This window comes from Thalassophryne amazonica, chromosome 13 (assembly GCF_902500255.1).
Source record: "Thalassophryne amazonica chromosome 13, fThaAma1.1, whole genome shotgun sequence".
Lineage (NCBI taxonomy): Eukaryota > Metazoa > Chordata > Actinopteri > Batrachoidiformes > Batrachoididae > Thalassophryne > Thalassophryne amazonica.
Window position 1 is genome coordinate 93,120,986 of NC_047115.1, and position 12,349 is coordinate 93,133,334.

The following is a 12,349-nucleotide window of genomic DNA, read 5'->3' on the forward strand; positions in this document are numbered from 1 at the left end:
GAGAAAGTGTGTTGCCAGCGAGGAAGGGACTACCAAATGCATTTTCACCCGCAGGTGTGCCAGCAGTGCAGATGGAGATGCAACGATGTCTCAAAACAATGAAAGCCGCATATGTTTCCTGTGTTCAAAACCTGAAACGAATGAAAAGCTACATGAAGCATGGTCATTTGAGTGCATCAAATGTCAGGCCTCCCTCCATCAAAAGCTGCCCTTCATCAACACATCAGGAGGGCAATACTGCAAGGTGGCCACTACTGGGGTAATGCAACTGTGCCAAAGCACAAGAAAGCATATAATCACATAATTTCTTTATCTTTTAATTGTGCTTTTTAATCTTTTAATTCATTTTAAATTGTTTTTGAATTGTTATGCATGAAGTGCCTGGAGCGACGGGATCGTGAGTTCACTCTTTATAAATTGAATAAATTGAAATTGAATTGAATTGAAGATTCATCCCATCCTGTCTAAGGCTGATGCTGAGACCCTGATTCATGCGTTTGTCTCTTCTAGATTGGACTACTGCAATGTTCTATTTTCTGGTTTACCGCAGTCCAGCATTAGGGGTCTCCAATTGGTTCAATTGCTTCAGAAGTATGAATTCTCGCCTTCGGATTGGCCACTTTGCCAAAATGATGTGGTGCCGACCTCGAGAATCCGCTTTAAACTGTGCAGCTCAAGACAGTGCAAGCAGTGAATGAACATTAAGAGTGTGCATGCACACGGTTACCCTGCGAGCAATGCGAGGGTTCTCTGGATTGTCTTTGACCATGATGGTGAGTTTATATTCGGCCACTCGCTCTCTGTCCAGAGGTCTGTTCACCTGCACCACACCTGTCTGGGAAATCGAGTGACAAACATATCTTTGTTATGATTAAACTTTACAGTATATCACACTTTGCAAAATATGACATTGGTTAAACTTAATATGATGATAATATGATGTCAGATGCTACCTTAAAATTTGCCATTGAGCCAACAAAAACAATTTGCTGTTCTTAAATTGCAAAATGTTTGAATAAAAATCTCAGATTGACTAATTGACTGACTGTCTCTCTAATTCCTCAATGTTAAAGCAATGGTTCCCAAAATTCTTCTGCAGGGCCCCCTTTGTGTAGACAAGAATACTTTCTAATAGTATTCTCTAATGAGAAATGGACATGTACAGAGCAAAAATGGACACAAATAGATATCAAAATATCATATAAATTACTTATACGTTTCCTCAATCTGTCATAATGTGAAAGACACTTTACAGACATTTTTTCTCATGTTCCCCACTGAAGCCACACCCCTTTCTCTCACAGTGTCATTGATGTAGAAGGCTCCATCGTGGTTGCCAGCAGTGATGTTAAAGGTGAGCAGTGCGTTGCGTCCGCTGTCAGCGTCTTGTGCTCGTACTCTAGCCACAGAGGTGTGTATAGAGGCACCCTCACTCACGCTGGTGTTGTGGGGCAGATTCAAGAGGACTGGGTCATTGTCGTTGACGTCTAGGACAAGGATCCCCACCACCACCTAAACAAAACACAATACAGCCAACAAAAACATAACTTCTTCACTCACACATCATCTTCAAAGAGTCATATTGTACAACTTTTCAGCAACTTACAGTAGATCAACAGCTGTTTTAAAAAGACACCCAAAATTCCTCATAGACACTGACACAGCCTAAAATCCCATTTTAAAGTCATGGTATGCTTCTGTGATTTTTTTTTTTAAACAGAAAGCAGCTGCCATTGGACACATGTCCTCTCATCTCCATCATGCTGTATGATATGGACTTCTCTGACATCGTACAAGTTACATAGTAACAAAATAACACTCAACAAAAACAACACACAATTCAGTGACAGAAAAAGCTACAGCGAAGCCACCACGAATAGTCCAGTGCTCACGACAGATCTCCAAAAGAACAAGCAGGTGTTGCCCGTCATTCACTCACTCATCTTCAACCACTTATCTGGGATCGGGGGGCAACACCTCCAGCAGGAGACCCCAAACTTCACGCAATGTTGAAGAGACGTCTCATCCAAGACAGTCCCTCTACACCCAGAGCATTTCTGGCCAGCTCTAATCAATCCCCAGTGCTTTGCCACTGTGGAGTTGTTTGGCAACCTCAGTGACTTCCACCAGCTCTGCCCCTACTACAGAGGGCACTCCAGTCTGATGTAGGAGTTCCTCAAAGTTTTCCTTCCAGTGCCGAAATTACCTCCTTAGTTAAGGTCAACATAGTTCCATCCTTACTGTAGACAGCTTGGATGGTTCCTTGCTTTCCTCTCCTGAGCTGCATCATGGTCCACCAGAAGCACCTTGGTCCTTCTCCAAGGTTATTCCAAACTCCTCCCACACCTGCTACTTTGCCTCCCTCACAGCACAGGATGCCGCCCTTCAGGCCTGTCGGTACCTTGCAACTGCCTACGGAGTCCTCTGAGATAACATATCCCGGAAAGACTCCTTCTTCAGTTGGACGGCTTCCCTGACCACCAGTGTCCACCATGGTGTTGGAGGGTTGCTACCCCTTAAGGCACCTAAGACCTTCATGTTATAACTGAAGCTACATTGCTAAAGCTGCTGCTTCAGTAAAGAAAGCTTTGAACATTGCCCATACTGGTGAAATGCCCCAAAACTCCACAGGGATGCCAGAAAAGCTCCGCCGGAGGTGTGAGTTGAAGATCTGTCAGACAGTGGGCTAATTCAGATATTCCCAGTTCACCTGCAGTATCCATTTGGGCTTACCAGGTCTCTCCAAAGACTTCCCCCACCCCCTGATCAATCTCAACACCAGATGGTGATCAGTTCACAGCTCTGCCCCACTCCCAAGTATCCAGAACATGCGGCCTTAGATCAGATGATACAATCACAAACTCTATCATCAATCTTTGACCTAGGGTGCTCTGGTACCATGTACACTGAATGAACAACAATGAACATCCTTATGTTCGAACACGGTCCGTGACTAGCACAGAAGTCCGATAACAAATGACCATTCGGGTTTAGATCAGGAAGGCTGTTCCTTCCAATCACACCTCTCCAGGTCTCCCTGTTATGGCCCATGTGTGTATTGAAGTCCACCAGCAGAAGAATGGATTCCCCCACTGGAGCCCCATACAGGACTCCAGTCAAGAACTCCAAGAAGGCTGAATACTTCGAAATGCTATTTGGTGCATACGCTCAAACAAAAGTTAGAGTTTTCCTCCCGCCACCCCCACACCCACCCAGCGCCTCATACCCTAGGCAACTCCAGAGAAGAATAAGGTCCAACCCCTATCAAGGAGAGTGGTTCTGGAACCAATGCTGTGAGTGGATGCAAGGCCCGCCAGATCTAACTGGTAGCGCTCCACCTCCCTCACAGTGAAGTGACGTTCCACGCCCCCAGAGTTAACCTCTGCTGCCCAGATACCAACTCTGTCCATGGCGACAAAAGGGCAAGTTCCACTAAATATTGTCAGTTTGCTATAAGAGCGGAACAAGTGTTTTCATTGCACTTTTGCATAGTCAGGCTTTTTGAAGTGCCTGAAAAAACACTTCATGTGAGCGTAAAACATTTATGTGATATTTGAGAGTATTTTTTAAATACACGTTTTCATGCTACTTCAAACTGACTGGCTACGTTAAAGCTGTACAACCTTTCAAATTTCACCAAACTGACAACATTTAGTTTCTACTGAAACTAAAGCATCCTAATGTTTATTTTTAAAAACAAATTCTGATGCCTACATGGGTGTGTACGCTAACATCTGTAAGATGTCTTGTAAATCATGTCAAAGGTGTTATCTGGTTTCAAAAACAGCGTTTTTAGATTTAGAAGTGTTTATTTCTCACTAACTTTTACAAAATATCTGAGAAACAGATTAGATTTATACAGACAAAAAAGCTGTTTTGGAGCATTTTCCACCATCTTGTATTATTTTGTACAAGAGAGCAGCCATCAGACGTTACCGTTCATCTCTACTCTGATTGGTTGTCACCATGTGCTTCCAAGTATCCCTCCTGCAAATCGGGGAAGCCCCCACGTGATCTGTGACGTTGCTGTCATAGACTGTATGGGCCAAGGCCGTCTCTTCTCTTGAAATTTTCCCATCCATCCATCCATCCAACCATCCATCCATTCATCCATTTTCTTCCGCTTATCCTAGGTAGGGTCACGGGGGCAGCAGCTCAAGCAAAGCCGCCCAGACCTCCAGATCCACACACACCTCCCCCAGCTCCTCCGGGGGAACCCCTAGGCGTTCCCAAGCCAGCTGAGAGACGTAGTCCCTCCAGCGTGATCTGGATCTTCCCCGGGGCCTCCTCCCGATGAGACGTGCCCGGAACACCTCTCCAGCGAGGTGTCCAGGGGTCATCCGGAAAAGATGCCCGAGCCACCTCAGCTGGCTCCTATCGACGCAGAGGAGCAGCGGCTCGACTCCGAGCTCCTCCCAAGTGACAGTGTTCCTCACCCTATCTCTAAGGGAGCGCCCAGCCACCCTGCGGAGGAATCTCATCTCGGCTGCTTGTACTCGTGATCTTGTTCTTTCGGTCATGAGCCAAATCTCATGACCATAGGTGAGGATCGGAACGTAGATCGATCGGTAAATCGAGAGCTTTGCCCCCCTACTCAGCCCTCTCTTCACCAGAGAGAAATTTTCCCCTTCATGGGAACTTTCATAAAGTTTTTCTCGACAGCGCAAATTTTGATCAATGCCATTTATGAATATGACTAATAAACAAAAATTACAGTGGTGTTAAGTCTTAAATCATATAAACCCTCAAAGTAATGCTGTGTTTGTCCTGCTACTGGCAGTGTAAATCATAATGTAGAGGAAACTCACAGTGGTAAATACTGATAGTTTACGTATGGGCACGTTTACGTATGGGTAATTCAAAATGCTGCAGCTAGAGTACTGACGGGGACTAGCAGGAGAGAGCATATCTCACCCGTGTTGGCCTCTCTTCATTGGCTTCCTGTTAATTCTAGAATAGAATTTAAAATTCTTCTTCTTACTTATAAGGTTTTGAATAATCAGGTCCCATCTTATCTTAGGGACCTCGTAGTACCATATCACCCCAATAGAGCGCTTCGCTCTCAGACTGCAGGCTTACTTGTAGTTCCTAGGGTTTGTAAGAGTAGAATGGGAGGCAGAGCCTTCAGCTTTCAGGCTCCTCTCCTGTGGAACCAGCTCCCAATTCAGATCAGGGAGACAGATACCCTCTCTACTTTTAAGATTAGGCTTAAAACTTTCCTTTTCGCTAAGGCTTATAGTTAGGGCTGGATCGGGTGACCCTGGACTATCCCTTGGTTATGCTGCTTTAGACGTAGACTGTGGGGGGGTTCCCATGATGCACTGTTTCTTTCTCTTTTTGCTCTGTATGCATCACTCCGCATTTAATCATTAGTGATCGATCTCTGCCCCCCTCCACAGCATGTCTTTTTCCTGGTTCTTTCCCTCAGCCCCAACCAGTCTCAGCAGAGGACTGCCCCTCCCTGGGCCTGGTTCTGCTGGAGGTTTCTTCCTGTTAAGAGGGAGTTTTTCCTTCCCACTGTCGCCAAGTGCTTGCTCACAGGGGGTCGTTTTGACCGTTGGGGTTTTTCATCATTATTGTATGGCCTTGCCTTGCAATGTGGAGCGCCTTGGGGCAACTGTTTGTTGTGATTTGGCGCTATATAAAAAAAAAGTTGAGTTGAGTTGAGTATGAGGACACAGTGAGTCTGTTAGATCTTACCGAGCTGCTGCGAGGCGGAGTTCCCAGGTCCTGGGCTGTGATAGTGATGTTATAGAAAGCTGTGGTCTCCCTGTCCAGCTCTACGTCCTTTCTCACCCGCAGCTCACCCTCCACAGGGGAAACCATGAACTCATCTGACACGGTGAAAAAGACAATACAACTCAGACACACGCATAAAGGATTTGGTCGCACAGGAAGAACACCAGTACTCACTCTGGGGATCTCCAGCAGTGATGCTGTATTCCACTTTGCCGTTGAGACCTGAATCTTCATCACTGGCTCTGACCGTCCAGACCCGAGGCCCCGGCTGGCCCTCTGTCACCACGAAGGGCCCCTCATAGGCTCGTGGGAAAGAGGGTGTGACGTCGTTCACATCTAAGACATTTACCAGCACCTTAGAGGACGGAGTGCAGTGTGAGCTCGAACACATCCACCGCCTTAACAGCAAGTGCAGCGATCATCATGTGCTTCTAGAAGACGGTGAGTGTATAAGTGAGAGTTTTGTTAAAAAGAAACTCAACTCCTTTTGAACTGCACGATGACTGTATTTGTGAAGATAATGAGAGGGACTTCTCAGCAACTTTCAGAGATCTTTTTTGTTTCATTCTAAAGTGTATGTTTGAGGTAAGACAGTCATAACAGACACCATACGCCGTGAAGTCTGGAGATTCTGATTAAATCTTTCAGTTTTGCACATCACAGAAGTGTTTTTGCCAAGACAAAGAACAATCCCCAGAACTGGGATAAAGATGAATTTGGCTCTTCTGTTTACTGAAAAAACAAGCTTTCAAGGACAAGTCTCAAACATATTCATGTTTCAAGTCTTATTTTATGTTTATGGAATCCAAAAACCTTCAGGCATTTCCAAGGACCGTGGGAACCGTATAACCAGTTTGTAAAATGAAATGAAAAGTGTTTCATTTGTATCATTACTGTTGTGCTCGAGGTCAGCCGGAGGGCAAGGATCGGGCACTGGTCCGTTGCTGTGACAACAAGAGTGTAGTGTCCATTGCTGATTTCAAAGTCAAGCTCCTTCACAGCAGTAATCCTCCCTAAAGACACGCACATACAGAAGAGTCAACATTTCTGAATGTTTGAATCATCAGTCTGAAATGCTGCAGTATGAAACTCCTCAAAACGTACAGTGATGGGGTTGATATGAAACGTCTGCACCAGGTTGCCATGAGCGATCGCGTATCTCAAGGTGCCATTCAATCCTTCATCTGGGTCGATAGCTGTTACCGTGGCGATGGTGGCACCCACCGTGTCTGGCCCCTCGCTCAGCACGGTCACATACTCCTCCTCGGGGAACTCCGGGGCATTATCATTCTCATCCACAATGCGAACGTAGACGGTGGTTGACGTCTGCAAGAGAAATGTGGGAGAAACCTCTGCAGCTTTAGCCAACAGAACATTCTCTTCCAGCTTCAGCTGAGCCAAAATGTCAAGAGTTTCAACTGCAATTCATCATCACACCAGCAGAGATGGAAGACAATGAATGTTCTGTCATCAAGGCCAAACCTACAAATGCCACATCATCAAGCTGGTGTGATGGTCACAATTTGAACACGAACTGGTTTATTTGTAGAATTATACATTTGCAAAAGGTCAGCACTGACACGTTTCAGTAAATATTCCAGCTTGTATATTTGAAGAGGTAACTATAAAAAATTAATTTCTGATATTCTGCATGACACGCATGCAGTTAAACAATTTAAAATGTGCTGTTCAATTTTCACAGTGTTTCCACCATTCTGGACCCATTTTACAACACAGAATGAAGACATTAAACAGGCCACTCACAACCCGATCTCACGCCAAGGTCATGATACTGTCACGAAATGTGTTCCTTTTCATGATGGTATCACAAAATTTGGGGTGACCTGGGGCAGGGGATGTTAGGGTTACAATTAGGGTTAAAACAGTGACTGAAACTTGACTGCGCCACGAAAACTCATTTTATAACTGTATCAAAAAAACAAAAAAAAAAAAGAGACTGGGCTGCCACTTCACAATTTGTAAAGCAACAATGCAACATACCGCTTTATTTCTGACATCAAATCATGCAACCCTTAAACATTATTTGACTTTCTGTTCATATGAGGTCAGATGTTAAAGTTTTATTGTTGACATATTAAAATTTTAAATGTCGTAGCACCTCCAACCTGGCAGATCTTATTCTATCTTATGTACCTTCTCATGCTCCATATTCCCAGAATGTAGGATGTCTGTGTGTTCTAAATGTAAATAAGAAGTCAGAAGTCACAGGGCTTTTTGTTATCATGCTGCTGTTCTATGGAACAGTCTGTGAGCTGAGTCCAATTCTGTTGATTTTTTAAAAATCTGGACATCTTTTCACAATAATTAATTACAAGCCCAATTCCAATGAAGTTGGGACGTTGTGTGAAATGTAAATAAAAACAGAATACAATGATTTGCAAATCCACTTCAACCTATATTCAATTGAATACACCACAAAGACAAGATATTTAATGTTCAAACTGATCAACTTTATTGTTTTGGTGCAAATATTTGCTCATTTTGAAATGGATGCCTGCAACACATTTCAAAAAAGCTGGGACAGTGGCAACAAAAGACTGGGAATGTTGACGAATGCTCAAAGAACATCTGTTTGGAACATTCCACAGGTGAACAGGTTAATTGGAGACAGGTGAGAGTCATGATTGGGTATAAAAGGAGCATCCCCAACAGGGTCAGGCAAGCAAAGATGGGGCGAGGATCATCACTTTGTGAACAACTGCGTGAAAAAAAAGTCAACAGTTAAGAACAATGTTTCTCAACGTGCAATTGCAAGGAATTTAGGGATTCCATCATCTACAGTCCATAATATAATCAGAAGATTCAGAGAAACTGGAGAACTTTCTACCCGTAAGCGGCAACATTGAATGCCCGTGACCTTCGACCCCTCAAGTGGCACTGCATTAAAAACCAACATCATTGTGTAAAGACTCAGAGGCGGACTCATCCATCACCCAGGCCGAAGTCACCGAGGTGGTCAGAAAGCTCCTCAGTGGCAAGGCTCCTGGGGTGGATGAAATCCATCCGGAGTACCTTAAGTCTCTGGATGTTTAGGACTGTCTTGGTTGACACATCTCTGCAACATCGTGTGGCAGTCCGGGACAGTGCCTCTGGATTGGCAGAACGGTGTGGTGGTCCCTCTGTTTAAGAAGGGGGACCGGAGGGTGTGTTCCAACTACAGGGGGATCACACTCCCCCTGTAAGGTCTATTCCAGAGTACTGGAGAGGAGAATTCGACCGATAGTCAAACCTTGGATTCAGGAGGAGCAGTGTGGTTTTCGTCCTCATCACGACACAGTGGACCAGCTCTACACCCTCCATCAGGTGCTCGAGGATTCATGGGAGTTTGCCCAATCAGTCCACACGTGTTTGTGGATCTGGAGAAGGCGTTCGACCGTGTCCCTTGAGGCGCCCTGTTGGGGGTGCTCCGGGAGTATGGGATCCGCTGTATCGGACCCTCATGGTGAAGAGAGAGCTGAGCAGGGGGGCAAATTTCTCGATTTACCAATCGATCTACATTCCGACCCTCACCTATGGTCAAGAGATTTGGCTCATGAAAGAACAAGATCGTGAGTACAAGCGGCCGAGGTGAGTTTCCTCCGCTGGTTGGCTAGAGATAGTGTGAGGAGCTCGGTCACTCGGGAGGAGCTCGGAGTCGAGCCAGTGCTCCTCCACGTTGAAAGGAGCCAGCTGAGGTGGCTTGGGCATCTTTTTCAGATGCCCCCTGGACGCCTCTATGGATAGATGGATGGATGATTGTGTAAAGGATCTTACCACGTGGGTCAGGAACACTTCAGAAAACCATTGTCAGTTAACACAGTTCATCACTACATCTACAAGTGCAAGTTAAAACTCTACCATGCAAAGCAAAAGCTATACATCAACAACATCCAGAAACACCACCACCTTCTCTGGGCCCAAGCTCATTTGAAATGGACAGACGCAAAGTGGAAAAGTGTGCTGTGGTCTGATGAGTCCACATTTCAAATTGTTTTTGGAAATCATGGACGTCGTGTCCTCTGGACAAAAGAGGAAAAAGACCATCCAGATTGTTACCAGCACAAAGTTCAAAAGCCAGCATCTGTGATGGTATGCGGGTGTTTTAGTGCCCATGGCATGGGCAACTTAGACATCTGTGATAGCACCATCAATGCAAAAAGGTACATTCAGGTTTTGGAGCGACGCATGCTGCCATCCAAGCAACATCTTTTTCAGGGACGTCCCTGCTTATTTCAGCAAGACAATGCCAAGCCACATTCTGCATGTGTTACAACAGCGTGGCTTTGTAGTAAAAGAGTGCAAGTACTAGACTGGCCTGCCTGCAGTCCAGACCTGTCGCCCATTGAAAATGTGTGGTGCATTATTAAGCACAAAATACGACAACGGAGACCCTGGACTGTTGAACAACTGAAGTCGTACATCAAGCAAGAATGGGAAAGAATTCCACCTACAAAGCTTCAACAATTAGTGTCCTCAGTTCCCAAACGCTTATTGAGTGTTGTTAGAAGGAAAGGTGATGTAACACAGGAGTAAACATACCACTGTCCCAGCTTTTTTGAAACGTGTTACAGGCATCTATTTCAAAATGAGCAAATATTTGCACAAAAACAATAATGTTTGAACATTAGATGTCTTGTCTTTGTGGTGTATTCAACTGAATATAGGTTGAAAGGATTTGCAAATCATTGTATTCTGTTTTTATTTACATTTTACACAACGTCCCAACTTCATTGGAATTGGGGTTGTACAATAGTGCTTCAGTGTCATATGTTTTTTGCCTTTTGGTGCCCCCATTTTTGCCACAGCAAATACAATACATAACCACATTGGGATTTGGTACAGGTTTTGTGCTGGATGCCCTTCATTACATAACTCCAGCTTTACCTGGACAAACAGACAGAGACTCTGGTCTTCCTAAGAGTTCTCAACACTGTTTTTTTTTTTTTGTTCACACAGAAAGACACACAGGGCCAAAAACAACACCCATCATACACAACTGTTGCACTTGGACGTTAAAACAAACAAGCACTAAGGGATCACAAGCAACACAAAGGCATCTTCAAATAAGTGATTGATTATTGATTGAGTAATTGTTTTACAATTAATTAATAATTAATTAATTAATGATTGATTAATAATTATTTATTTAATTAATTAATAATAAATTAACAATTAATTAATTAATTAATTAATAATTACTTAATTAATTTTTCACAATCATTTGCAACTGTGTTTGTGTGGTATTCCACTGGCCAGTACACTTACAAAAAAATCATTATTATTATTCTTATTATTATCACTAGTGTGTTGCCCGTGGGGATCCATGGGCTCTAGATTGGGTACTGTTTATAAAATACAGTAGGTAGTTGACATTCTTCAAGGGTGGAAACAAACTGTGTAAAGTTTTTATAATGAGTTGGACTAGTGTGTGAGTCCAGAATGTTTTAGAACCTTAGACCTCAACAGTTTTTAGAAGAAGAACTCAACCCTGGTTTCCTGTTAATTCTGACATTTTTTTAAATGTTAACTTGCTGTCTTAATGTATTTATAAATTGTTTAGGTTCATGTTATCATATACACACTATTATTATGATTGTTATTATTATTATTATTATTATTATTATTATTATCATCAGTTTTATGATTGTTATTATTATTTGATTGTTACTTCTGTTTTGTCATTTGATTTTTAATAACACAGTGTTTAGATACCACAGTGGTTGGACTCATCTGCATTGGGGACGGGACAGCGTACAGGGCTGAGGTGGAGAAACTGTCATTCTGGTGCTCAGAAAACACCCATCCCCCTGAACATGGAGAACAGGTGGAAACTGTCACCACCTTCAGGTTTCTGGGCACCCACATCTCTGCAGACCACTCCTGGACCTCCAACATCAGGGCTTGGGTTAAGAAGAGTCAGCATGTCTGCAGGAAGAACAACCTGGACATGAAGCTGCTGCTGGTCTTCTATCACTGCTCGGTGGAGAGCATACTACGATACTGTCTGGGTGTGTGGTACGCAGGCTCCACAGTGGAAGACAGGAAGGCAATGCAGAGGGTCATAATCACTGCCCAAAAGATCATCGGCTGCCTTTTGCCTAGTCTGGAAACTATCACCACATCCTGCTGCCTGAGGAGAACCAAGGCCATTACAGGAGAAACCACACACCCTGCCCACCCCCTGTTTTACCTGTTTCCCTCCAGCAGATCCTACAGGTCAACAAAGTCCCATACCAGCAGGTTGACAAACAACTTCTTCTCCTGGGCAATACATACCGCAAACACCAATGGACACACACACACACACACACACACACACACACACACACACACACACACACACACACACACACACACACACACACACACACACACACACACACACTCCCATAACCCCCCAACCCCAGACAAGAAACAATCCAACATACCACCTCCCGCCTTAAGCATGTTAACAGCTCTGACTGCTGCACCTCCAGTGTTCAAACACTACCCTAGATGTGCCCCCAGTGTTCACAATCACTGCCCTAAATGTGCCCCCAGTGTTCACAATCACTGCCCTAAATATTCCCGAGTGTTCACAATCACTGCCCTAAATATGCCTCCAGTGTTC

The 12,349-nt window shown here is 44.2% G+C and overlaps 1 protein-coding gene across 1 annotated transcript in view; it reads right to left on the reverse strand.

Moving 5' to 3' along the window:
* The window catches only part of LOC117523561 (cadherin-23-like), a 157,634-nt gene extending 151,615 nt beyond the window's left edge, over window positions 1-6,019 (reverse strand). Inside the window, exons 1-4 of the mRNA XM_034185123.1 lie at window positions 5,914-6,019; window positions 5,701-5,834; window positions 1,303-1,512; window positions 728-835 (exon numbers count right to left, since the gene is read on the reverse strand). Of these exons, the coding sequence (XP_034041014.1) occupies window positions 728-835; window positions 1,303-1,512; window positions 5,701-5,826 (444 nt within the window). The 5' untranslated portion in view covers window positions 5,827-5,834; window positions 5,914-6,019. The remainder of the gene's footprint in view (window positions 1-727; window positions 836-1,302; window positions 1,513-5,700; window positions 5,835-5,913) is intronic.
* Between the last annotated feature and the right edge of the window lie 6,330 nt (window positions 6,020-12,349).